The sequence below is a fragment of the Colletotrichum paranaense genome (assembly GCF_030867605.1).
Source record: "Colletotrichum paranaense strain IMI 384185 chromosome Unknown Scaffold_4.1, whole genome shotgun sequence".
NCBI classification, from domain to species: Eukaryota; Fungi; Ascomycota; class Sordariomycetes; order Glomerellales; family Glomerellaceae; genus Colletotrichum; species Colletotrichum paranaense.
The window spans coordinates 3,894,806-3,920,624 of record NW_026848962.1 but is presented as its reverse complement, the minus strand read 5'-3'; the positions used below and the strand labels follow the sequence as shown (position 1 = coordinate 3,920,624).

General features: G+C 54.4%; 9 protein-coding genes across 9 annotated transcripts, besides 1 other annotated feature; 5 read left to right on the top strand and 4 right to left on the bottom strand.

Annotated features, from left to right (window-relative positions):
• The first annotated feature begins 2,963 nt into the window (after nt 1–2,963).
• Nucleotides 2,964–3,044: a sequence feature (Short protein (CPAR01_06283, KAK1542896.1) was converted to a misc_feature.).
• A 3,033-nt stretch (nt 3,045–6,077) lies between these two features.
• On the top strand, nt 6,078–6,503 carry CPAR01_06282 (uncharacterized protein; the record flags this gene model as incomplete). The annotated part of the gene is made up of 1 exon (XM_060490556.1): nt 6,078–6,503. A coding segment is annotated over one exon (426 nt), but the record flags the coding sequence as incomplete, so codon positions are not given.
• A 9-nt stretch (nt 6,504–6,512) lies between these two features.
• On the top strand, nt 6,513–6,767 carry CPAR01_06281 (uncharacterized protein; the record flags this gene model as incomplete). The annotated part of the gene is made up of 1 exon (XM_060490555.1): nt 6,513–6,767. A coding segment is annotated over one exon (255 nt), but the record flags the coding sequence as incomplete, so codon positions are not given.
• Nucleotides 6,768–6,886: 119 nt separating this feature from the next.
• On the bottom strand, nt 6,887–7,543 carry CPAR01_06280 (uncharacterized protein; the record flags this gene model as incomplete). The annotated part of the gene is made up of 2 exons (XM_060490554.1): nt 6,887–7,170; nt 7,228–7,543. 2 exons carry the CDS (start codon nt 7,541–7,543, stop codon nt 6,887–6,889), a joined length of 600 nt encoding a protein of 199 aa, XP_060352020.1.
• A 2,508-nt stretch (nt 7,544–10,051) lies between these two features.
• Nucleotides 10,052–12,485, top strand: CPAR01_06279 (uncharacterized protein; the record flags this gene model as incomplete). Its single annotated transcript, XM_060490553.1, has 2 exons — nt 10,052–10,225; nt 10,284–12,485. 2 exons carry the CDS (start codon nt 10,052–10,054, stop codon nt 12,483–12,485), a joined length of 2,376 nt encoding a protein of 791 aa, XP_060352019.1.
• Nucleotides 12,486–14,766: 2,281 nt separating this feature from the next.
• Nucleotides 14,767–14,892, top strand: CPAR01_06278 (uncharacterized protein; the record flags this gene model as incomplete). Its single annotated transcript, XM_060490552.1, has 1 exon — nt 14,767–14,892. One exon carries the CDS (start codon nt 14,767–14,769, stop codon nt 14,890–14,892), a length of 126 nt encoding a protein of 41 aa, XP_060352018.1.
• A 949-nt stretch (nt 14,893–15,841) lies between these two features.
• CPAR01_06277 (uncharacterized protein) lies at nt 15,842–18,145 on the top strand (the record flags this gene model as incomplete). The annotated part of the gene is made up of 5 exons (XM_060490551.1): nt 15,842–16,038; nt 16,242–16,841; nt 16,900–17,151; nt 17,216–17,744; nt 17,813–18,145. The coding sequence occupies 5 exons, from the start codon at nt 15,842–15,844 to the stop codon at nt 18,143–18,145; spliced, it is 1,911 nt and encodes a 636-aa protein (XP_060352017.1).
• Nucleotides 18,146–20,205: 2,060 nt separating this feature from the next.
• Nucleotides 20,206–20,985, bottom strand: CPAR01_06276 (uncharacterized protein; the record flags this gene model as incomplete). The annotated part of the gene is made up of 1 exon (XM_060490550.1): nt 20,206–20,985. The coding sequence occupies one exon, from the start codon at nt 20,983–20,985 to the stop codon at nt 20,206–20,208; it is 780 nt and encodes a 259-aa protein (XP_060352016.1).
• Nucleotides 20,986–22,922: 1,937 nt separating this feature from the next.
• CPAR01_06275 (uncharacterized protein) lies at nt 22,923–23,159 on the bottom strand (the record flags this gene model as incomplete). The annotated part of the gene is made up of 1 exon (XM_060490549.1): nt 22,923–23,159. One exon carries the CDS (start codon nt 23,157–23,159, stop codon nt 22,923–22,925), a length of 237 nt encoding a protein of 78 aa, XP_060352015.1.
• A 159-nt stretch (nt 23,160–23,318) lies between these two features.
• CPAR01_06274 (uncharacterized protein) lies at nt 23,319–25,493 on the bottom strand (the record flags this gene model as incomplete). The annotated part of the gene is made up of 4 exons (XM_060490548.1): nt 23,319–23,803; nt 23,917–24,126; nt 24,234–25,171; nt 25,237–25,493. Coding segments are annotated over 4 exons (1,890 nt in total), but the record flags the coding sequence as incomplete, so codon positions are not given.
• Between the last annotated feature and the right edge of the window lie 326 nt (nt 25,494–25,819).

Genomic DNA, 25,819 nt, shown 5'->3' with positions numbered 1-25,819 from the left:
ACTTAGGGAAAGGAGAGTCGGGGGAACGAGGCAACACGAGATCTTCGGGACGAAGCAAGCCGGCCTCTTCGAGAGAGAATGGATTGGCGCTCGCACTTCGACGAGGGAACGGTAAGGCTCCAAGAAGGAAGAAAAATATTTTCGACAAATGTCGTCGGCGAAAAGCAATTGGGGTAGGAGCAGAAAAAAAATTCCTCCAACAGTCGCAAACCTTCAGAAGGAATGAATAAGTGGGGCCGATTATCGGTGCTTTCTACCACGCGGTGGGAGCGGCATGTGCGGCAGGTTGTAGGTACCTACGCCCCGGATAAGGCTCCGTATCAGCGTTCCTCGTGCTCCCACAGGGCGCTCATCGCGTTCTTGTCGAACCCTTCTCTCCGCAGTAGTGGACCTCTTTGTTGGCTCCCGTGAACCGTTACTCCGGTCAGCCTGCATCTTGAGGGATTTCACCCTCCTACCGGTTCAACCGATGCATTCCGAAAGCCCGATGTGGTTGTAGGCTGAAAAGGGTAGGTCCAGTGACGGTAGCCACGTGGTGCATGTGCTACTAGGCCTTAGGAGATAAGCTGGAGGACACGGAACCCGTGAGGGTGCACCCCAACTCTGGCCGCATGCGGTGTAAGTTGGTGGCACTGAAACGTAGGGACTGATGGAGCTGGCGATGAGAAGCTGGGGAGGCAGTCATACTTCAGTCGCCATCATTGCCAACTGCGAGCCTCAATGTCAAGCAATCGTTGATATAGTCAACTTTCTCTAACAGTATACCCTACTAAGTATAGATCGATTCAAATACTAAGCAGGTACTCGATTGCGTTGTTTATACTATACTTTGTTGCATCAGACTTAGATTTGACTCTCGTTCGGATCCCCTTCGATATCAAGGTACGTAGATGGAGTTGGTGGGTAAGAGAGCATTGGATTAAGATACGCCCGGAAACCACCCCAGGTGGTAACAGCCCTCGCGATATCTGGTTTTTGTCAATGAGGTTGAGTCTGCATGAACCACCCACCCATCTTCCTGTTCCTAATCTTCCGTCAGAGACAAGAGACACAGGCAAACGCTACTGTTTCGTTTGCTGGTTTCTTGGGCGGAACGAGGCTTTACATTCTCGGGCCGTTCTCCACCAACTGGACATAATGGAACTAGGCACTTACATTTTTCATGCCGGCAAATACCTCCCACCTGTGGAAAGAAGGATCCTTGAGTCGGTGACTATGAAAATTCGTGACATGTGCAGATATATGGATTTCCTCAAACCATCATTTCCCCGCAGGAAGTCGGTATGACTCTCCAAGCAGCGGTGAGGATCTGGAACTAGGTCAGATGGTGCATCGCTATCTTAATATCATTGACATCGCATTTCATTTCTCTTCCAGCTCTATATAGATAGCGTGTGGTATGTGTTTCTCACTTGTAGGGTCAAAGCCCTTGAAAACCACCAAATACCCAATCTATCAGCAAACCATAGCATGTAAGACTGCGTGAGGTGAATTGTGATAGAGACTCACAGTCTGAGTATCCTTTATCGGGGATATTTATTTAAACATAGATGAACAAAGATCGGCTATAATAATATCCATCATCGTGAGCTTCATACCCATGCACAACGTTTTATGCAACAAGTGGATCGTAGCCCGGCCATACCCCTGGTCGAACGCCTGGTCTAACGGGCAGGGAGCACAGATCTGGTCGTTCTCAAATTGCCCCGGGTGCGTGGTGCCCAACGTTCCTCCGTAGCTCGTCGATCAGCGTCTTTCCTCATCAAAGTCCCCTTCCAAGGATGACGGTCCCCTCTGGTCCGTCTGGTCCTCTCTAGCTGCCAATCTAACGGAAAGGTCCGTGGAATTGTGAGGAGGGGGAGGGGGAGGGGAAAACGATGAAATAAGATACTCGTTGGGCAGGGGTTTGACAAACATCATTTCCTTGGGTAGGGAGGCCAAAGACACGTCTCAAGACGACGACGTCGAGTCGAAGTGAGGTGACACCGGTCAGTGTCGCATTGCGACGTGCTCGGTCGGTGTTCAACTTGTTTGCTTCACCAATGTCGCTGTCGTCGTCGTATCCTCCGTGCCATGAGTCTGTTGCTTTGGCCGCATGTTCCTGAGACTTGGCGCGGTGTCAATCGCAGTGACAGTTGCATAGACGCAGCGACGATAGTGTACGCACCCGCGTGCGCACCGCAGTGCGCCTGCGGCAAGGCGGCAAACCATCTCAAGCAACCAAACGTCCTGATAGTCTTTCGACTCTGTAGAGGCAGGAATCTCACATACGGTTGATGGTAACGGAGGCAATCAGGGGCGGGGGGGGGGGGGCCTTGGCTACTGTTCGAGACGGCGCATACGCCTACATGTTCCAGACGTTTTCCATACTATGGGCCCAAGCAATAGTATCGATCATTTTTTTCTCGGCAGGTTGCGGCGGATTGCAGTGTGTCATTCGGTTTGGGCATCTCCACTGATTGTCTCATTGCGACAAGCTGATGGTTTAGAACGAACGGGAAGAGGGCCTCTTTGCCCCATGAGCTCCGTTCGTTGGCATGGTCACCGGTGAGCTTTCCCAAAGCATCACAAGTTCCCTAGGTTCCAGAGTCCCAGAGTCCCAGTACGGATACGTAGGCGAGGGAAGACTGAAGAGAGGTGGGCAAAGAAAAGCTCAATTGTCAGTTCCGGCTCCCCGTGTTCGGGTCGAGCTTGATCGAGAGCTTCGAGGCACGCTGAACAGGGCGCCCTGTTCTGGTTGGCGACCCCTTGTTGCCTCGGCCGGTTGGCGATGTGCGCCATCATAAGCCCGTGGTCGACTTCTGACCCAAGTGTCTGGTAATTGGGTATTACGGCGGAGGAGAAATCAGCCGAGCGAGTCATCCTACATCGACAGACTTTTGTAAGTTAGTGGCTTCATCGGAGAGTTGCTGAACGTTGGACGGCGAGTTAATAGCAGCACTGCAACGTCACCTGCTGGCGCCATGCATCGTGCTATAGCAAATTATAAGTGCAAAAGTGCATACGTCAGGAGAGCTACCTTTTTTCCCCTCTCGATACCTTAATCAACGAAGGATTGGCAAAGTGCTCTCGGTTCTGCGTCAAAAAGACCCCCGAATGCCACGGAGGAAGGTCCTGAAGTTCATCACCGCGGAAGCAGGTACAGTGCTCATGTAGCTCCCTGCCTTTTCTGGGCTAGAGCCGGCAGGAAGGCAGGAAGCGCCCTCCACCTGCATTCTTTCCCTCTGCGCCCAGCGCGACATGTCATCATCCGACATCCAGTCTCTCTGAGGCAGGAGGCAGGCAGGTACGGATGCTCCCCTCCTGATTCCCTTTCCCGCAACCTTCCCGCCGTGTTTCATCATTTCTCCTGGGTCACCAAAGTCAACACCAGGCTGCTGGGAATCTGGGCTCGCCCATTCGCACATCAATGTCGAGCGCCAGCCTACCAGGTGGGCTGCCTCCACGTTTTTTGCTCCCCTGTGCCTGGTATTTCTTGTTCCTGACTTATGGACGTGCCCACACTGACGCGCTTCTGGCTACAGGATCAGGTTCGCACCGACAATCCCAACCCCGCCGACGTCGCCTCTATTGTCTATCGGAGAAGAGGTCCAAGAGAAGGAGGAGATGGTCAATTGCTGGCTACCTACGCAGTATGGTTTCGGCTGATGTCACGGCGTCTCTGAAGATCGGATATGAGTATATGTCCCTGGAGTAGCTTGTTCGCAAGATGACATAATAGGCAGTTTGACGAGACCCAGACCCCCTTCGGCGGCATCACTGATACTCCATCCTCATTTTCACCACGAGCAAATCAAGAAACAGTTCCAGGCAAGCAGGAAGGCTCTTCAGGCCCGTTCCGCAGGCCCCGAGCTAAGGTAGCACGGGGGGGGGGGGCAGGCAAACGAGCCGGCGACGAACAAGGGCACATGGCGGATGCCCATAAAGCATGTTGGTACGAACAGTACTCCGTAACACACCATATGGATACTCGATACTCCGCACCGCTGGCTTGAGTTGAGGCTTGAGGACGTTTGGATTTTACTCTGCTTCTGTACTAGTAGCGTGTGGATTAAGTCATATGATTGTGTCGGCCAATTCAGAGGCTTATTAACTCAGCGTCTAGGGCTCAACGGCGAGACATGAAACGACGAGAAACACCTGCACAATTCCCAGCATGCAGGGTGGGTGTTTGCATTTCCCAATCCCACCCGAGGTGGTGATGAGATTTGCAGATTTGAGAATGGAACTCGTACGCATTGCCACACCTACCCGTATTCTACGAGCTACCGCGCTTCATCGACGGTTTATTTCACGGCTACCGCGATAGGCCCGTCGCTACCTAAGGCTCATCTTTGAGTTACTTGGCCGGATCATCAGCTCTCCCCACCATTCGGATGCTTCCATTCGCCTTCTCTGCCCCTGGCATTGCCAACTAGTAGTATTCAATGATGCCGACGGCGTTGATGCGGCAGTAATCCACCGATGCAAGGCGGGCCAGGTACCACGTACCTCCCACACAGCCAAATGGGAAAGATGTGCTCCGGTACCTGAACATCGCGACGCTGGGATGCTTGACAGCGTAGTTGGACACACGGGCCTGGCATAAATGGCCCTAGCCGGCGTTTGCCTGCTGTTTCGGGGGCTTGTGCGAGCAGCCAAGGTCGCGCCAGATCCATCGGAGGCGCTATGTATGCACAAAGCTGGCCGTCTTCTATTTTGTGTTCTGAAAAAGCGACATGGTGGTACGGATACCGCCCGCGGTGACACTCCAGGCGTGAGGCCCAACATGCCTGCCAGTCAGTCTCGGGCAGCCTTCGAGGTTAGCATTTGGGCCCTAACGTGGCGCCTCCCGGCCCCCCGGCTGGTCTACTGGTTGGCGTGGACAATTTCCCATCGTCCCCTTGCTTCTTACCTCTTTCGCACTCGTTCTGCCAGCCGGTGCCGCTTGCTGCACACCACACGATGAGCTGGCTGCTGCTGTCAAACTTGGAGACCCGAGGGAAAGGAATAGTGAGAGAGGAACGCGGCAGCTGTCCTATGACTACCTAGGTAGGCGGCAGGTACCTACCCATACGGTCGAAGCTGCTACACAAGCGCACACCGCTGACCTGGCTCGTAGACACCACAGTACAGCTGCGGGCTCGAACTCATCACGTCCTGCCAGGCCCCGGTTTTGGTTCATTCGCGTCGATGTCGCGTTGCCGAATGAAGCGCCTCAGTACAGATACGTACCGATGGAACCAAACGTTCACCTAGCTCACCGAGATACATCCTATGTATCCAGATAAGGTATGGAGGCGTGGGAGGTAAAGCACGAGGTGAGGTTGTGGAAGAGGACAAGGATACGTACCTGAGCTACCGGCTAGAAGTCAAGGTACGTACTGTGCCTGAGCTCACACCAAGGTGACCAAAAGTGACCAAACGGACGGACATGAGCTGCATCCACTTTCCACCTTCCCCGAGCTTGCGGCCCCTTTTTCTTTTTAATCTTTTTTCTCATTCAGAGGTGTGATGTGATGGTGATGCTTCAGTCCATCCACCACTACTAGAAACACCATTTTGAGCTCGGTTTCATGGCTTGAATTGACAATTAGCCAGATGGAGACGACGAAAAGACACACTGACAACACAGTGGTCCTTTGCCCCGACATCTTTAGGAACTTGGACCTGGACCCCTCCGATCACTCCCGCCACCAAGAGACCCTTTTTCCTAGCTTCCAGGGCTTCCAAGTGGCACTAGCATTGGTGATGAGCAACAAGCTCGCGGCAGCTCGCCAGGTTCCCCTTTTCTCCTGCTCCCCATGTTGTGCGAGAAGTGGAAACGAGGCTTTATGCGCTTGAACCACTTGTACCATCCAACAGCGGGCAACCTGACACGGATGACAGCCTTTTCCCTTTCGCAGACGCGGGATGCAGGCACGCAGGACAAGGCCACTTTCTTTTTCACCTTTGGGTCTCCAGTTTCTTCCACCCAGATCCGGCCGTTCAACGTCTTGAATTCAGGGTTGTCTCGATCAATGACCGTCTCAACCTCGACGAGGCTGGGGATCAGTCACTACCATTTTATCCGTACGCTATGATTCCCATCTTTGCTGTTGTGCCCGCATTGTTCCCCTCCTGGTGCCCTACGGCAGATTTCCAAGGTTTGCTCAATTCGCAGGGTCTCCCTCTCATACTCGTCATCCAAATGGACGACGAATGCACGGGTATCGACCCGGACTCTCTACGTGTCGCGACGAGACGACACACACACGCTCTCACACACACATAAATGTACACAGGTACACAAATACCAATCGTTTCCTGGAGCACATCATTCACCAGACGACGAAGACCCCGTCCCAGCCGGCCCCAGCCAATGTCGTCGAATAAGGCTGCAGGATTCCCATCGCGGAGCTCCATTCTTGGACCTGGTTCCCCGTCTTGCCCTGCTGGGCGTGGCACGCTACATGCGAGTACCGTCAGGAACGTTACGGTGTACACTACTTTGGCCTGAGGTACTCGTCTCTGTCCGCGGATAACGAACGTATGCGGTCGTGGACTCGCAGCAAGACACAAAACCCCAGGTACAAGATATACACCACTTTGGCCCAGTATTAGGCAAAAGCTGTTTGGTCCTGTGGTTGTTTTGCTGGCATATCAAAACACAACACATACACAACACGCACCTTGCATTACTGCGCAGCGCCGAGGTGCTCACCTCTTGTTCAAAGTTCCTCCTGCACGCGCCCCGCGCCACAGAAGTATTGCTCCAATCCAGAGTTTGTGTCTTGATCCGCTGTTGAGCCGGTTGAAGAGGAGTCAATTTCGTCTGGGGCATTATCCAACGGCGTGAACGGCTTGCTCCCCGTTTTCCTCCCCTGGTTGGCGGCACCGTGCTCCCTTCAACTGGCCGAGGTATTCTTTACGGATCATTCTGTCCGTATCGTTCCTTGGTGCCCTTCCGGGTACATTCCTGCTGGCTGATGCGGCTGGGATTCTTGAGTTTGGTACTGATGCTGATGGTGATGATGCTGACAGTATTGCTGCCGTGGGCTTGCATGTGCAGAGTTGCTTCGTGGGCACAGCCTGGTGTTATTTTCTGCTCTCCGTCTTTTCTCGCAGCGTTCGCAGCGTACGATACTACGGTGGTGGTCGTGGTACCTGGTGATGCCGCCACTCGCAGCAAGTCTGCAGCATATCCCATGTCTAGGGCTACCTGATGAACATGTATCCGTTGACAACTGCCTCGAAGCGGATACATACCAAGCTCTATCGGGCAATGACCTCTACGTTTCTGGGCCATCACTGCCGACCACCCCGGCCAGAGATACTCAGTCGGGGCTACGCAGTATGCCAGTTCATCAAGCATCGCCCGCTGCCCCATCAACTCACGTCCCATGAGTCTGGATTGGAGTGAAGATGGGTTGAAGGACTTGCGCGGTGTGCGACTGCGCATGCGCGGCGGCGTGACCCCCGTCGTCTTCCCGTTCGACGGTCTGTATGTCAAGTTGCATACCAAAACAAGAGACGGGTCGACTGGTGTGGGCACGATGGAAGAGGGGAAGAGAGGAACAGACATATTAGACAGGCCGTGAACCGTGACGGCGGGAGGCGAGACCAGCAGAAGTTTGATTTTCCAATAATTCAATTCCACCCCAGGGATCCAAGCACCAGGCGCAGACGAGACAACCGCCGGAGAGAAAGGAACGAGGAAGAAGAAAGTCTACACAGCGGCCACTCGCAAGTTGCAACCAAACGTCCGAACATAATCAAACCAAAAGTCGACCCTGCAGCCGACAGCATCATCCTCTTTTTTTTTTTTCTTGCTCTTCTCGATTCAGGTACGGATACCTGTCCGTCTCTGAGGTGGTTCTCGATCTCTGGACTCTGGCTGGTACAGTTTTGTCTCTCATCACCTTGTCTCTCCTGCCTGCTACCACTGGCACAGAGAGAGAGAGAGAAAAGATACCTAACGCTTCGTACCTATCCCTACAGGTCAAGTCAGGTCAGGTCAGGCCAGTCAGGTACCTCTCCCGCGCGCGCACATACACACACCACTTTCTCCGTGGACACACATACTCTCTCGCAGGGCAAGAAAAGAGAGACAGACACTGGCACAACTGGACACACACACACACGCGCGCACATTGGCACACAACTCGCACACAAACATTACAGCCTGACCCTGGTCGCTGCCCCCCCCCCCTACCTAGGCTTTTTTGGCCGCCCCAGGTCCCAGGAGACTCCCAGACCACCACCATCACACCCCCCCTTGCCTTTTGCCTTGGACACACCCTTCGAGCGCAAATTGGCCCGCCAGAGCCAAGGGCAAAAGGGCAGAAGGACTGAGAGGATAGGAAAAAAAAAAAGGCACGACTGCCCCCCCGAAAACCATTAGCGAAATTGGGCCCCTATCACCAGTACCCTCTCCTTCTACCTTTCACCCCCCCGGATTCATTCGTTCATGCTAAGAACGGGCCCCCGGCCATTTCTCGAGTCGACGGCATAGTGGCCGGCTCCTCGCTCCATTTTACCACTTACTCCCGGTCAGTTGAAATCAATTTCCCTTCCATCTGCACTGCATTTCGTACCGCACTTTGCACGCCTGGCCTGTGGACTAGGGGTACCTACCTATCTTATTACGGGAGTACCTCAGATCCCTACACAGAGCCACAGAGCCCAGAGGTTCCTTTCCTTTCCCAAGTTTCCCACCCCTCGTCCCCTCGCCCTCTCTCAAATCCTCGTCTTCGCCCATCCCGACGCGGGTCCACGGTGAATCACTCTGCTGGATCGTGTGTGGGTTTCTGCTCTCTCTCACGCCTCTCTCTCACACTCAGTCTCTACTAAGGTACCCGTACCGCGCAAGGTACCGTACCTTACTGGTGTCTGTCTACCTTACACGGTACCTTACCGTACCGAAAGGAGTACCTTTACACTCTCACTTTCCCTCACACACTCTCTTTCCTCCCCCGTCCCGTCCATCCACTCGACCCTCGTCACCCATTCATTCTTGCTCTCCCTTTCCACTTCCGCTCGGCTTCTTGCTCCCCTCCTCTCCCAAAGCTCCCTGACCCCTTCCTCTCTCATCTGTTTCTTCGTCCCTCTTTTTTTAACAACCCATATGCGTCGCAGTTCTCGTCCAGCTTTTGCTATCCAACAGGCAGAGCATCCGTCAACTGCCGTCCGGTCCGCGAATGCTGCATTGCATTTACAAGCAACCTGCTATTACTTGAACTGCACCTAAGCACTCACACCACACGCATTGTGCAGACGGGACAGCAAAGACTAGGTCGACATCCAACAACACCACTACCACGGCCACCCAAACACCTCGTGCGTCGATGCTCATCTCTCCCCTCGTCACCAGCTTCACAATTCAACGCGGCTTCCAAAAGAGACCAAACCAACAAAACCTGGTCGCCCAACCCCCCTTCCACCTTCCAAGGGTCGCTTCCTCATCATCGCAATCTCGACCCACGCACCCGAGAACATCGTCTCCTCTGGATATCCACGTCTGAGGATCCATCCCCGATCGACTGGTTCTAGCTCCATTCCCACCCCCTGGACCCTTCCCTGGCCCTTTTAATAATATCGACCACCTCCTGGCTTCGACCGTCCCTCGCTGTCTCCTCTTCTTCATCTGGTTTCGCTCTCTTGGTCCATCCCAGCTCAGTCATTCTCGCTTTTTTTCTATTTCCAAAATCAACCTGTTCCCCGACCCATTACTCGCGACATCATCCGCACAAAGCATTTCCTTACTACAACTTTCAACACTTCTTCAACCAAACACACACTACCACTACCACCACCAACCTTGATCACTACCACTACTACCACCACCACCACCACCACCGCATCACCACCAACAAACACTACCACACTGGGAAGAGCTACCGTTCTGAATGCCACAGGTTTCGCAAGCGGCTCTTACACAGAGCTCCTCCTAGTTAGGCACAGCATTGGTACGGTCCAGGCTAATACGCCTGAGAAAGCGGCCTTGGCCAGCTGACCCGCCCCAGAAACACCGTCGTCACGAGGATCTTGACTGGAATCAACGATCACATCCACACAACAAAACTCACACAAAATGACGGTCGCACACGAACTGGCCCACAGAGGCTCATCATCGCACTCTGCCAACAACATGGCTCTCGAAGACCGATTCGAGGTCCTCAAGGAAATCGGTGACGGTAGCTTTGGCAGTGTCGTTCTCGCCCGGGTCCGTAGCGCAGGTGCTAGCGTGGCTCGTCGCGGTACGGTGGTAAGTTCCTGCATATCAATCCCGTTACACCACATCAAGTCACTAAAACATCGTTTAGGTTGCCATCAAGACCATGAAGAAGACTTTTGAGTCATTTACGCCATGCTTGGAGCTTCGTGAGGTCGTCTTCTTGAAGACGTTGCCCAACCATGCCCACCTCGTCCCCGCCCTGGACATCTTCCTCGACCCGTACACTAAGAAGCTGCACATCGCCATGGAGTACATGGAGGGTAACCTGTATCAATTGATGAAGGCTCGGGATCACAAATGCCTCGACAACGCCAGTGTCAAGAGCATCCTTTTCCAGATCATGCAGGGCCTCGAGCACATTCACGCACATCACTTTTTCCACCGCGACATCAAGCCCGAGAACATTCTTGTCTCCACCTCATCCCACCAAGACACCGTCACGTCTTTCCGCAGATATTCGGCTCTCGTCACTCCCCCATCCACGCCTCCCAATTACACCGTCAAGATTGCCGACTTTGGACTTGCACGCGAAACCCACTCAAAGCTTCCCTACACGACCTACGTTTCAACGAGATGGTACCGAGCACCCGAAGTTCTCCTGCGTGCTGGCGAATACTCCGCTCCCGTCGATATCTGGGCTGTCGGCGCCATGGCAGTTGAAATTGCAACACTCAAGCCACTCTTCCCCGGTGGAAACGAGGTCGACCAAGTTTGGAGGGTATGTGAGATCATGGGAAGCCCCGGAAACTGGTACAACAAGTCTGGTGCCCGTGTCGGTGGCGGCGAATGGAAGGACGGTACCAGGTTAGCCGGCAAGCTGGGCTTCTCATTCCCCAAGATGGCTCCTCATGCCATGGATACGATTTTGCAGCAACCTCAGTGGCCCGCTTCGCTGAGCCACTTCGTTACGTGGTGCCTGATGTGGGACCCCAAGACCCGCCCGACCTCAACACAGGCAATTGCTCACGAGTACTTTGTCGATGCCGTTGATCCCCTGAGGCCGAAGTCCTCTGCATCGAGAATCTTGGGCCGCAAGCAGTCCGATCTTGGCCGCGGCAACAATTCTAACTCATCTACCCCTACCTCCACCAAGCCGTCGTGGTTCAGGAAGTCCCTTATTGGTCGCTCCGAAAGCGCCGAAGTTGCCGTTCCTCAACCAATTTCCAAGGAATCAACCCCGAGACCGTCTCCCGTCCCCTCGCAGACGACGAACGAAGTCCCCGTCGCGAAGACGCGCCCTGCTCAGTCAAAGCGCACGACATGGACGAATGGCCCATCCAACGTCGCACCTATGCCGATACTCCCCTCGATTCGCCCCATCTCGCCCATTTCCGATGCGGTGACTGCCGAGGCGAGAAACGGTGTGACTTACAACGATTCGTACGCCAACGGTCGCCAGCGCACTGTTCAGATTGATGAGAAGAAGAAGATTGGCAGACAATTATCGGTCGCCTCAAGCACTAACAACTATGCCGAGATTCACCGCCAGCAGGCCGAGCGAGCCCTCAACGGCAACAGTGGCCTTGCGTCACCGCCCGGTGGTCATAAGGAAAGCTTCTTCTCCCACCTCCGTAAGCGTGCCCGTCGTTTCTCTGGTAGGCATCAGGCCCCCATGTCACCCAACTCGGACGATGTCGAGGCTCAGGCCGGCTGCGGCCCCTGGAACAGCAACCGGTCCTCGATGGTGATTGATAACAACGCGCCTACTCCCCCGCCGAAGCCTACGGAACTTTACGAGCCTCTTGATAAGGCGTTGAGAGATGTCCAGCAGAACCACGACAACGCTCCCGTCCCACCGGCACACCTCATTACTCCCAGCAGCACTCTGAAGAGACATCACTCTCTGCCGCAGCACCACCCGCGCTCTGTTGACAACCTGATGGGAGCCGCCAAGGGAACCGGACCGATTTCGAGCCGAACCCGTCGTGCCCACGCCCATGGTGTTCAGCACTACGACGCGCCCGATGAAGAGGATGAGCTACTCGATGAGGTTTTGAATTCGACCCACCGAGCCATGAAGCGCCTTGAAAAGGACGGAAAGCCTGGACTGCGGCAGTCTGCCAGCAACATTGGCATTTCGAACCCGTACCCGACTCCCTCCCCTTCGGCCAATGGCAACAACTCTGTGTTGTTCGGCGACAACCACGAAGCCGTCGCACCCAAGCCTTTGGATCTGAAGAAGTCGCATGGCGCTGAAAGTCAATACAAGTGGCCTACTCCCCCGTACGAGGAGAGTGAATGGGCTGCATCGGCGTCAGCCAGCATTTGGGCGGCTAGCAATCGGTTTTGAGGCGGTTCTGCCTCTGAAAGAGATTTTCTTACAGAGCTGAGCAGATACCATCGCAAAAGTTCTTTGTGTAATCACTTGCATGGGATGGGTGTTTGGCGTTTGCCGGTGTACCGTTCCCGTCCTCCAGGTTGGAGGCGGGTTCGACTCCGGATCTCGATTTTCTTTTGCCCAAGATGTTTTGGAGCAGGGTGGCATTTCGACTATTCCACAATATCTTCGATACCATAGGGCGGCATCTTTTACGCCATCGCGCAAATTTCTATTTTTTTTCTGTTTTTTTTCTTTCCTCATCGACTCATCTGTTTCGAAATACCCGACACTATAGACTGGATGGGCTGCCATCGGCGCCCTATACCAAAGATAACATTTCTTTTGTTTCTGGGGCTCACACGGGCGAGGAGCGGCAGTCTCCCAATCGGAAGAAAATGGACACGGTCCAATAGGGACTGGGGACAAGATAAGGGAGGGTCAAACATGGTCACACATTTCTGTACAAGGAAGGACAAGGGCACAATATCTTCTTAGATTCTCTGCGGGCTGGACACGTCAGACGACTTTGAGGAAAGCCAAATCTGGCCAAAGGATGCCCAACGGATAGTTTGTCATATATGGACCGCAGAAAACACAAATGGTATACATATGGGCAACCCTGTCAACGCTACTCAAGGGCTGAGTCTCGCGATTGTTTACTCGATCGCGCGGAAACTATCATTTTTGTATTTGGAATTTTTGAGGATGAGGCGGAACAAAAAGGACATATAGTCAAGAGAGGTGGTGGAGTGGCAACTGTACGTAGGCGGACGAATTTTTCTTGGAAGTCATGCCATAACCATACTACATAATATCAAGATGACATCCAAGCGATGTACATCGATTACGAATCACGCTAATAAGATCTTTCTCCGTGTGACATTGTGAGAACAAGACATGTACGTCTGTACAGTATGATGGCTGTCTCTATGTGTGAGTGTAGGCTTGGGAGCATGTGAATGAAGGTGGAGTTTCGAATTGACTCTGGGCTTAACCATCAGACGGTTTAGACGCGCGGGTGTGGCGTGGGTTTGGCGCCCCTTTTTTCCGCGGCCGGTGAGCCGGCCCGGTACGGACGCGCCAAAGGTTGGAAGCAAAGAGGCGAAGCTCCTCCCGTCGGGTCAGGTCACTTCTTAGTCTAGGTATGGAATGCTGGGGCTGCGAGCTGCGGGCTGTGGCGAGCTGAACGAGAGCAAGACAGGGTGGGGCGTGTTGGGTCGCACACTGCGCAGTCAGGAACGGAAAGGAGTCCCCTGGGTGAGTTTGTCGGCGGCCGGCGGGATCTGCTGCTGCTACTGCGGCTCCTGGTCTATTTTGCTGCGGCCTGGTTTTGGGGGCTGGAGGATGAGCTGGTGCATAAGGGCAATGGGAGTTGGGATAGGAGGTAGAGCAAGGAATGGGTAGAGCGTGCCAGGGCGTTCGAGGCTGTGTTTTGATGGGTCCTCAGTGTACACCGTTTAGAACATGGAGGCGGGCAGTTTTGTGATTTGCGTTTTCTAATGTTGAGGTGATTGGGGTTTTTATCCGATGCCTCGCCCTGGTGCCATCCGTCTTAGGTTTTGCAGAAGCGAGGCGGATGGATGGTATGTCTTGTCTCTCTACCGTCTTGGGTGGAGAAGGAAAGGACTGGTCTCTTCCAAGAGTTTAAACGAGGCCAGTCTTCTCAAGCTGCTTAGAGTGCTTCCGCACCGGTTCTAGGTGACTGGCAGATATATACTGAGAGAGGCGTCTCGTGGCAATATCTGGGCGCTTCTCAGTAGTGCGGATATGTACTAGATCCGGTACAGATCAAGGGCGCTCATGAGGTACAAGAAGCCCCAGTAGAAATGACCATGTCAGACTACATAAGTCTGTAAGCACCTGAGAAAGACAGTCGAACAATCAGACAAATGTTTTCAGAAGTTGGCTTTGCGGAATGCCCTCGTCCACCAGTCTATTTACCACCTGGTTTTGTGACGGGGCTTAGAAGCGCCTTTGATTATTAAGATTGCTTTTTCGCGGTCCTCGGCGCCGTCTCTTCGGCGTTCGTGCCCGAGGTCGAGGTCGGCAGCTCCACTATATAGACTCTCATATTGTGCTGCGAGTCTGCGTCTGACAGAGAGGAGTGCATCGAGGGCAGACCAGAAGACAACGAGGTACCTTCAGTGGACATGAGGACGTGCGATATATTGCGAAACCGCTCTTCGTCACCGCATACGTTTCCTCGTGAGAAAGCCGATCAACAGTTGCCTGAAAAGGCCGATCTTTTGGGATGACTGACGAAGCGCACTACGACGACCTCATCCCAACGTTGCGTGCCAAGGATGCGTATCGGGAATTTTCTCCCGGCCTCGGGTACCGACTCGGTCCGGGTCACATGATACTGACCGCCTCTTAAGACTGGACCTAAGGTATGGTGAGGAAAGAATTTGCTTACATCAGCAAAAGCCAAAGCACGGTACTTTCTCCAATTGCCCAGTGTCGCCCTGCGCCTCATCGGCGCAGAGCCAGTAGGGAGTGCTGGCGAACCAGCCCAAGGACACGCTTTCAGCCCTTTTTACTGCGCACCGGGCAGCTAAGGACGTTGGTGGGGCAGTGTTTGCCTGCTTCCTTCCTCTCTGTCTCTGTCCTTCGGGCTCGCCCTATCCTTCCCCCCGCCCCTCGACGTTAGGCTGGTGCTTGAACCTCAGCTACGGAACCTTGTCAACCAGCACTCGACCAGCCAGCGCTGTCTACTGCTTCATCTCATTCCATCCTTCATCAAAGGAAACCAGGAACTCGATTAGGCAGCAGAATACCCGACGGGAGGCTTGAGATCTACTCACGCAGGGCCCCCTTTCAGTTTTCTTCAAACGTGGCCCAGGTGGACTTTTCTCGTATCGACCAAGAATCCAAAACTTTTGTCGCTTCTGCTCCGTCGTCATTACTGGCGGGGTGTCATCCTCTGCTCCTAGAGCTACTGGACCTCGCCAACTCCCGACGCGCTGCACTGGGCTGTCCAGACTCCAGACCTTCGCTGTCACCTCCCTCCTTTTTTCCAACCAGCGCGCACCCGCCCACTTCAGGACTGAACCCCTCCTCCACCATTCCACAACCCCCACGATCATGTTCCTGTAACCTCGCTTTGCTGCCCTGAAGAGACGATCAACGCCTGACTCTCGTCTTTTGCGCACGATTCCCGACGACTTTACCATTGCTCTCGTTGATCGACTTTTCTGCTGGTCCGTCTCTCCCCCTGTCGTAGGTCGCCAGCGAGGGCTTGTCCCGTTCGCTTTGTTTCCTTTGCCATCGGGACTGCGTCCGCATAGTATGGGTATGAGCGCATATCCCAGCCGGATATTGCCACCATGAGCTTCAACCTCCCTCTTCGCCCGAGCTCCAGCAGCATACGGAACCAGGCAAGCCGAAGCACCTACTTTAACAACTACACGCCTAGTTCCTCTACCGAAGCCATCAACGGTCCCCTCAGGGAACCTGCCAGGGAGCTCTTTGGCACCACCGATCGGCTGATTGTCGGCGTAGATTTCGGAACTACATTCTCAGGGTGAGTCGCATCCATCCCTATGCAGCCTCACTTTACTTTTCGAGCATCTCAAGTGTGACCCTTGGCCTGCCTGAGCCAACGCCAACTGTTGCACTCGTTCTTGAACCCCTCACTCTTTTGATGCTCCATGCGCACCTGTCAAAGCATTGACGGTGTTGCCCGAGCCCTGTCCACATGGGATGACATGCTGACACTCACCGTAGCGTCGCTGCTGTTTACACTTCAACGCCAGACGATGTCGAAATCATCAAGACATGGCCGGGCGGGAACGGCATCACCTCCGACAAGGTGCCTACCGAGATCAGCTATGACATTTCTGCGAATGCTGCCGCTGGCACCGATCCCACAGTGAAATGGGGATTCCAATTCAAGCCCGAGGAGGCACGTCTTCGTTGCATCAAGCTGTTCCTTGATCGCTCGCAAAAGCTACCCTTCTATGTCAGCCCGCTCGACACAGCGGCCCAACTGAAGCGCTACAACAAGAATGTTCTGGACGCTGTAAGCGACTATCTCACACAGGTGTATAAGCACACCATGGACACCCTCACTCGAAGATACGGCGAGTCTTTTATGCAGTCTACCAAAGTCGACTTTGTCTTGACCTGTCCCGCCGTGTGGTCTGATGCAGCGAAGAATACGACACTTCAGGCGGCTGAACGAGCTGGTATGGGGCTGAAATCAGAAATCCAGATGATCAGCGAGCCCGAAGCCGCGGCGGTGTACACATTAAAAGCCATCCAGCCCAACCATCTCAACGCTGGTGATAACTTTATCGTGTGTGATGCAGGCGGTGGAACTGTTGAGTAAGTTCAAGACGTAATCAGCGGTCGATCTCGGGAGCACGGCTAATGGTCGATCTAGTCTGATTGCGTACAAAATCATATCATTAAAACCGTTAAAGGTAGAAGAATCCGCCGTCGGTACCGGTGGTCTTTGCGGCAGCGCGTTCCTCAACTACAGATTTGAAGAACATGTCCGGAACAAACTGGGCCACAGCCGTTTCGACGAGATGAAGGTCAAGAAGAACAAAACATGGCAAATGGGTCTGAGGTATTTCGAGGAGTTTGTTAAACGCAACTTCAACGAGGATGAGCACCAGGAGGTGAACGTGCCGTAGGTCTATTCCTTGAAAGCTGAAAGTCAAGACATTGCGAGGAAATCTTCTAACTCGGTACAGATTCCCAGGCTTGCCTGACGACGAAGAGGCTGGTTTGGACTGTGGCTTCATGGTCATGTCGGCTGATGAAATCAAAGAAATATTTGCCCCTGTCGTGAAAGAAGTTTGCGACCTAGTCCAGGGCCAGGTCACTGGCATTCGTTCCAAGGGTGGTGTTGTGTCAGGCATCGTGCTGGTTGGTGGATTCGGGCAGAGCGACTACCTATACCGAAAGCTCAAGACACACTTCACAAGTGCCGCACCGCCTCCGTACACCGAAAGGCCAACGCATGGCAGCGTCACTGCACTACAGGAAACGAGCTCAATCGAGGTCATGCAGCCAGTGTACGCCTGGACGGCCGTCGTGCGAGGAGCGGTGCTGCGAGGACTCGAGGGCAACATGGTGATTTCGCGCAAGGCGCGGTACCACTACGGCACATCGTACGCAACCGTGTATGACGAGGAGAAACACTCGGTCAGTGAGCGATACTGGTCGCCGCTGTGGGAACGGTGGATGGTGTCGGACCGTATGCAGTGGCACATTGCAAAGGTGAGTTTGAACTGCCGTCCTTTACTTGGCTTCAGGAGACGAATACTGACGCGATCCTTTTCAAACAGGGAGAAGCAATATCCCCGTTATCACCAATCGCATTCCATTATACCCGAAACTTCAGACCTGGGCAGTCGCTGCTGGTGACGGACGACCTGATTGCGTGCGAGGCAGACGAGCCGCCTGCCGCCTACACCCGTGATCTAATCCATGTGTGCACGTTGACGACCGACCTCAATGCCGTGCCCAGGAGCCTATTCACACGATTGACGACAACGCGTGGCGTGGAGTTCGACAACCTTGACTTTACACTCGAAATGATCGTCGACAGCGCCGGTCTAGGATTTGAGCTGAAGGTGGACGGTGTTAGGTACGGACGTGTCGATGCCGAGTTCCATTGAGCAATGGACGAACCATGGAGAGGTATCCGTGGACGGCGACGAAAGGACGGAGCGTGAACAGAGGGAAACCCAGGCAAAAGGCAGAGGCGAGGGTTCTCAAATAGGAATCTTGGGCCATAAAGTGAGTACGGGAGGGCAACCCATGCTTGTGGTCCTCCTCGGTATCTCGTCATATATACACACATAGTTCACGAGGATCCAGTCCCGAGAACACAACTCACTTTTTGTATCCCGCCAAGCAAGACAATACTTGTGCCACAGGGTTGACGCGTCTGATGAGTGCATAATGAGGCAGGGTGTCTGTCAAGGTGTGGGTGACAAACGTTCCCGATTGGGGGTTGGATTTATAACAAAATTGCGACGTTGATACAACTCGGTCTGGAGCGAGGCGATGTTCAAGTGAGGCGTACCGCGCGGTTCGCCCCGCATATTCAGGTGGGAGTTCCAACTCAACGGTTGTCTCGAACACCAAGCACTTTCAACTTTCTTCTTTTACATGTCGAAGACTACATTTCCGGCCCATCCATCCGATACAACACGAGAATATGTGACCCTGCCAAGCGAGATCCCTCACTGACTACGTCTGCTTCTTTTACGAACGAACGTACGAACGAAAATGACGGGGACGCCGGCACATCCCTCGTCCCAAAATCAGTCGCCGTACGAGCCGAAGTGAGGCTGTGCAACGGTGTGTCTAAGTGGTTCAAAAAAACACGTCTCCGAGACTTTTCCAATTCCCTACCTATGGTACCTTGGGTTGTTTTTTTTGCCACGCCACACAGCCCTGCTTTCAAAAGTGACTGATGGCGAAAACGACGAATGCCTTGGAAATTTCGTTTGACGCAAAGAAGGTTGGTTCACGCAGCTCGCTATTGGCTCAACGGCGTCGAATTGGGTAAAAATTGTGAGGCGGAGGGCTGGCTGGAGTGGTTGCCTCGTGTCCTCGGCGATTTTTTGGATTCCTGATATAAGACGGGATGTGGGAGGCCCGCTAAATTACAGAACTGGAAGGTTTAGACCATTCATTCTCTCATCACCCATACAAATCATGGAAATGGGCAGAGATTTCATTCATTCTGAATCTGAAAGCGACGGCGAGCAATGTAAGCCAAGTGCAGATTATGTAACATCTCGTACCTAATTTCGTTCTGTAGTTCATCCGCTCTTACTGCCGCCGCTCCATGTTGCTGACTGCCTCGGAGTGGGGGAGCGTTCTGTTCCTTCCCTATTCGAAACGAAAAGCATGAAACGAAACCTAAAAGAGCAGCCCCTGCAGTCAAGTTGGGTGAGAAGTAGGAGCGTCCTCGACGATGACCTATCAGTCTTACGGGACGTAGCTGCCTGAAGCAAGAGTCATAATACACATCTCCTTCTCACGTCCGCTTGACAACTTACGATCGGATAACCTCTTCCTTTGCACAGCTGCAAAAGCATCGTAAGGCCATGCAAGACCAGAAAGAAGCCAATCTCGGCAGAAACCCACAAACAATCCTCAAGGGAACAGCCAACGTCGAGCCACCAGAGGCCCGCGAGACACTAAAAGAGGGGACGATACTCCCAGGACACCGAAAGACACTGACCCTATCCGCCTTGGTCTGCCACCCACTTGGGCCGCCATCTTGTTCACCAGCTCGAGCCGGTGACCAGGTGACCTTAGAGTCTGCCTCGCACCCGCAACTGGCCCTCAGCCTCGCACATGTCCTCGGACTCGCGTGTACAAGACTGAAGGGGTGCCCTCGGGGTAGTATAGCCCCATCTGCGGGTTCCTGCAGTACACAGCCTCCAGCAAGACATGAACAACCTTTGTGTAGAGTTCCCGATTAACCCGATCTTAGGAAACCTTCAAATAGATGAGAAAATCAGATGAACGGTCGTAACCGTACCCGTTGGTGGCAGAGGCTAATCGGAAAATCTGCCGTTTTCCCCGGCCCATGATCGACACCTTCGCCTCGGCCCGCTCCGGTATCAAAGCGCCAGCTACCCACATCTCCGGAATCCCTTGAGTCTTTGTAGTGACGACACTACATCAACAATAATACCATGACTGTGCTTGGTCGTCATCAGCGATGCCTCCCCTGGTTCCGCCTTCTTCTTCCATTTCCTGCAATAAGAACCTCTGCCTCTTCTCTGGGCGGCCTCCAACCCGATGGATACACATTCTGAGTACGAGGGCCTTCGCTGGCATTGATGGCTTGTTGGAAGCTCTGAGGAGGGATCATGTTATAACGATTCAAGTGTACGAGAAGGCTGAAGTCGGGTCGTCTTTGTTCGAATCGATATGCATCATGAAGCATATGGTGGGCGATGTGTCTCATCCTCTGGCTCCAGTTCTCGCCAGGATCAGGACAACGTTGACCAACTTTGAAGTCGAAGTCGTCACAAAACCAGCATACGCATGCCGCAGGATACGCACCTTTTAGGTGAATGTTCTCGGTGTGCCTGATCCACGAGTCGACATCATCAAGTCTGAACTGCTCTCGGCAACCAGTCCAGGGTTGAAACTCGCAGTAGAGCATGTTATTGCTGGGCGGAAGAGCAATCTCTTGCTGCACGATGCCCTGGTGAAAGGTGCTCATTGCGGAGTACTGTGACGGAGCTGGCGTATCGGAGTAGGCTTGAGGCATCCTGAATTCGTCGTATGGCATCAGACCACCCGCCGAATGAGTGTAGTGACTCTGATTGCCATGGCTGCTCCCAGATACCTGTGAGGCTGACGAGCTCGCATAGGAAGACAAGCTAGGAGTATATCGAGGAGTGTTGTTCCAAGAACCAGGCTGGGAGTACCCAGACCACGAAGACGAGTAGTATGGGTCATCAGGCCCCTGACCGTTGGACGGCATATTGTGCAAAGGGTACCGGTACCCAACAAGAAGTGCGGAGCACCTGCAACAAGACTTTGGGGAACGAATAGATATTTGGACGACAGGACAGGGTGAAAGCAAGTCGCAAATGGGAATCCGCAGTTTGTTTCCAGCAGATGCGAGAATCGCGGAGCAAGATCGAGATGTCGAAGCTGAAAAGCGATAGACACCGCAGAGGGATGGAAAGCTGACAGGCGACTTGGGTAGGTGGAGACGGTGTACTGCTAACAGCAGACGCAGAATGAGCGGGCGGTTGGTGGTCGCAGATGACTCTGCAGGTCAGTGACCTGCACTTCGATCTTTCGAGGAAAGACCGTACTACCCAACGACGACGAGAATGCAAACGTGGAAAAGTACAGTGTCCGCGCAAGGATGGACGGATACTTCAGGCGGGGAAGGTAGGTATACTAAAGCTGTGAGCGGTGGGATGGAAAGAGTTTACCTTCTTTGCTTTACTTCTAACGCATTGGGGACGCGTCAGATATTATACGATCAGAGTGTTCTTACATATACACAGTTGCTCGGGTATGGCACCTTCTCGACCGCACTCCATGCGAACCATGGCCGGCGGCGGCACGAGCCCACACACGTCCGAGACGGATAGATACAGCTCTCCACACCAATGCCAGTATCAACCCCTCCAATCGATCCCCTTTCGCCAACCGGCGGGTGGGCCAGACAGAAGCATGTCAGCAAATGTTCTAAGTGGCATTGAGGCAGACATCCTTCCCTCGCGAGGAGGTTCGTCCTCAAAGGAGTCTGTTTCCAATTTCGTGTTCCGCCGCGCAGAAGATCGACGATCGTTTCAACGGAAGCGTCGAACCGGAGGTGGTGTCCGATCATATGCGCCTGTGGCAGCTCCAGCTCCGTAGGGCTATCATCATTGAGTGCAATGACCCTTGGGCTTGCAGCGCAAGGTCGTACGGGACCGATTTACGTCGTTCCCGTCTACAGCTCAAATATCCGGTCTCTATGTTTCTCTTCTACATGGATACAATGGCGATAGCCACCCACTATGAGCTGTCCACGTGTACGCCCGCGGCATTAGAAACGAGAGGGGAGCGGGGGGCGCTTTCGCAGCAGACAAGGTTGCCAGAGCAAGCGAGTGCTGTACAGCGTGCTGCACAGCGTGCTGCAGTAACACGGCGGAATTGCCGGGAGTAGCCTGCGTTGCGAGCGAGTCCTGTACCTCAACAGGAGCTCTAGCAAATTATTCGAAGAAAAAAGGGGGGAACATTGATTTTCTTTGCAGAAACAGCAACCCCGAAGCAACATTCCTCGAATTGCAAAGAAGCCTGTTGCGTCAAGAAATGTGCCCCGAATACACTCATTTCCGCGGGGCGGCATCGACATGGAGTCAACTTGCCATTGGGGGCTAAATCTCGATAATGCAGTGAGTGCGGCACGACACATGAAAAGCATGGCGAGGATTTGCCATACAGCACGAGTGCGTCAACTGTCGAACCGTGCTGGAGGAAGGGCGGGGAATCCACTTGACCCGGAGAGAATCTTGCCCCAATAGCTCGCAGAGCCTCAATACTTCCACTCTACCCATTTGAACTTTGTGTCTCTCTCCTCGGGAGGATCAAGTTAAGTCCGCAGGTTGATGGGATGAATTCCGTATCCGTAGGAGAGAGAGGGGGGAAAGAAGGGAAGAGGCAGAGACGGAACCCCGCTCTTCTCACCCACCCCGGCCGACCACGCTGCAGGACGCTCGCCAGACTCCAGAGGGCTGCATATCTTGGGAAGTAAGTGGACATGGGGTATTGCAGTGAACACGATCTTTCGATTGGCCGACGTCACGACTTTCACGGCGTCGCCGAGTTCAACGTTGAATCGTCTTCGTTCGGTAGTTCTTGATGCAAGCAAGCAAGCTACTGCTGTAAAGCTTTGATGACGTTCGTGATGGAACCTACTTACACAGTGTCGTAGCAAGGCTCGGTTGAGACCTCCCGTCCGCGCCGCGCGGGAAGGAGGATGGGGAAGGGTTCGTTCGTCTTTCCGCCTTGGTTTGTCGTCTGCAGGCTCATCATGTGGACGGGCCGCCGGCGATGGCTGACGAGAGTGGGATGAGCATCGATAAGTGATGCTGCGAAAAGAGGCAATGTGCAAATCTGACTTGCGTCCATGGTTTGATAGGGTTTCTGCGTCATCAAGAACGGTATATCATGGGTAGGTATGAGGTACATGTGATATTTGAGATGCTCAGCCAGGGCGCCAGGACCACGAGGCGCAAGGCAACCGTCTATGTTCGACGACAGCTAGAAGAGAAGAAGTGAAAAGAATGGTAGTTTGAGTACCAGAACTGCGTCTTATTCGGGACTACATAGTACCCTGGCCTTGGCAATGACATTCTGATACTGCATGTGGCCCCCGTTCTCGTCCCCGCGCTTAATGATGCCGGGGAACGTGACGCACGCGATATCGCGCTGCGACAGCGCCTCCTCATCCTCACCGCCGATATCCTCCATGGTGGCGGCGTCGAACCTCGTCTGCTGATGCGGGACAATGTCGGGCATGTGGACCCGGAAGACGGCCTTTTGCACGGCGAGCTGCCGCGCGAGGTCCGCGGCGCTGCCGACTAGGGCGCGGAGACCGGCGTCGCGGGGGTTCGTGGTCTCTCCTGTGGCTGGTGGGGCCGGGACTGCGTCCGTGACAGCGTCGAGGATGCGGTTTACGCGGGCGATGACGCGGTCCGTTGCTGCCAACGTCTCGGCTTGCATTTTGGAGTCCGCTTCACGCTGGAGGAGGGCGAGTGTTGTGGAGCGCCAGTTGTTGATTGCTTCTGGCGAGTCGACTGTTGTGTGGTGTTAGTAGCTAGCCGATTTTTTTCGTTTGCCCTCTTGAACTTCCAGAAATAAGGGGGTCAGGGGTAGGGGAGAAGGAGAAAGGATAAGGAGTATCACTCACCATAGCCTGAGAGGGTCTGCTCCACGGCCTTGAGCTGCTCGGCCTGCTCCTTGGGGAGGCCGAAGAAGTACGAGTTGAAGATTGTCTCGACGAGCACGCGCGAGACGACTGACTGCAGCATGTGAACCTTTGCCGAAGGCTCGAGGTCGGCGTACATGGGTACCAGCTGGCCAAGCTCCTCGAGCACGTCGTCGCTAGCTGCAGCAAAGTCTGTCATGTTTGTTAGTCTTCATTATACTCTCTTATCTTCTCTGAGGTGTATTCCGGAGTTTCGCCTGGGGGTATTCTCGCGGAAGGATATAAGAAGAGAAACGTACCCAACTTTGACCTCCGAAAGTTGACAATAACCCAATTCTGCAACCCGTTACTCAACCTCGCCATGCCATCGCAGAACACCTCATCAGAAGTCTGCCCGCTCGTCCGCGTGCTCGTGCTCACAAACTCCTTGAGCCCGCGCACCTGCACCCGCAGCTCGCCCACCTCCCGCCGCAGGGCGTCGCGGTCGGCGTCCCGGGCCTCGGACTCTTGCCTGAGGAGCCGCAGGTCGGCGTCGGCGCGGAGGAACTGCTGGTTGACGTCGCTGTGCTTCGCCTGCCAGAAGACAGCCGTCTCGCTCTCGTTTTGCGAGAGCTTGTCCAGCTCCTTGGTGAACTCGCGTTCCATGATTTCGAGCTCGCGCTCCAGGTGCGCTATGCGCGCGTCCTTATCTTTGATCTGGGCCGAGGAGGAGATGCCCCCGTGGCCGTGGCTGGTGGTGCCTGCGGTGCCAGCAGCGTTGCTGTTGTTGCTGTTGTTGCCCCCGCCAGAGGCTTCCTTGTGTCTTGAGTCCTTGTCCTTAGCATCTTTGCTGCTGCTCGAAGCCGTGGCCGCTGTGACACCGTCCTCGGGGTTCGGGCTCGCGGAGGAGGCGTTCGCGGGGCCGTGGTGAGCGCGGGGAGGCGGGGCGATGATGTTCGCGGAGCTGGTGCGCGGGTTCGAGGTGTGCAGGACGTGGTGGGCGTTTGACGACCCGCCTCCGCCGTGCTGGGACGACGAGGTTGGCGGCTTGGCCGAGGACGACGAGGGTCCGCCGGCAGCGTTACTATTCGAGGCGCTGCTGCTTCCGCCACCGCTGGTGTGTTCCTTGTTGTTGCTACTGCTGCTGCCGCCTGGGATGAAGGAGCGGCGCTTCTCCGCCGGTGTCGTGGACATCCGGCCGAGCTTTTTATCTTTCGTCATGGAGACGGCGGGGGAGGAGCATGCGACTGGCTTGGTACTGCATGATGGGGAGGTAAGACGATGAGTTTTGGGGCGTGGCGGGTTTTCGCTTATTCTTCTAACCCGCTCGCGATGAAGGGGAGGTCTGACGGGCCCTTTCGAATTCTTTTGGCCTGGCCCTCCTTCTCCTCCCCTTGATTTTTCGGCCAACGCTGACCTTTCTCCTCGTTGATGACAGGTCTTGAGTGTGCGTACGCAGCTTCGGAAGGGGGGTGGACTGGCGAGAGAAGTACGGAGTGGCGTTCGCTGGCTGCCTGGTTCTTGGCCTCTAGGCGAGGGGCAAACAAAACACACGAGCGCAAAGCGAAGCTTCTGGAGAGCTTTTTGATCGGATATCGTCAAACAGAGGTACGTTGAGGCAAGGAAAGGCAAGACGAGGCAATTAAGGTAGCCTTCCCGTGGAAGCTGGGTTTGGGACGTCGTCGCAAGTCGGTCCTTCTAGGATGTTAGGTCGACATTGGGGGCCGGCGAGGGACCCTCCTGTCATTGGAAGGGGGGGTCCCATAGTTCCCCGCCGGAGCGGTATTTTCAGCGGCCCGGCGCTTGTGGCCGCTCGGGGCTGAACCGTGGGGGCTGTGCGGTGCGGTGCGGTCGGCTGCCAGGGAGTCCTGGGGTTGGATATGCGCGTTTATACAGGAACATAGGC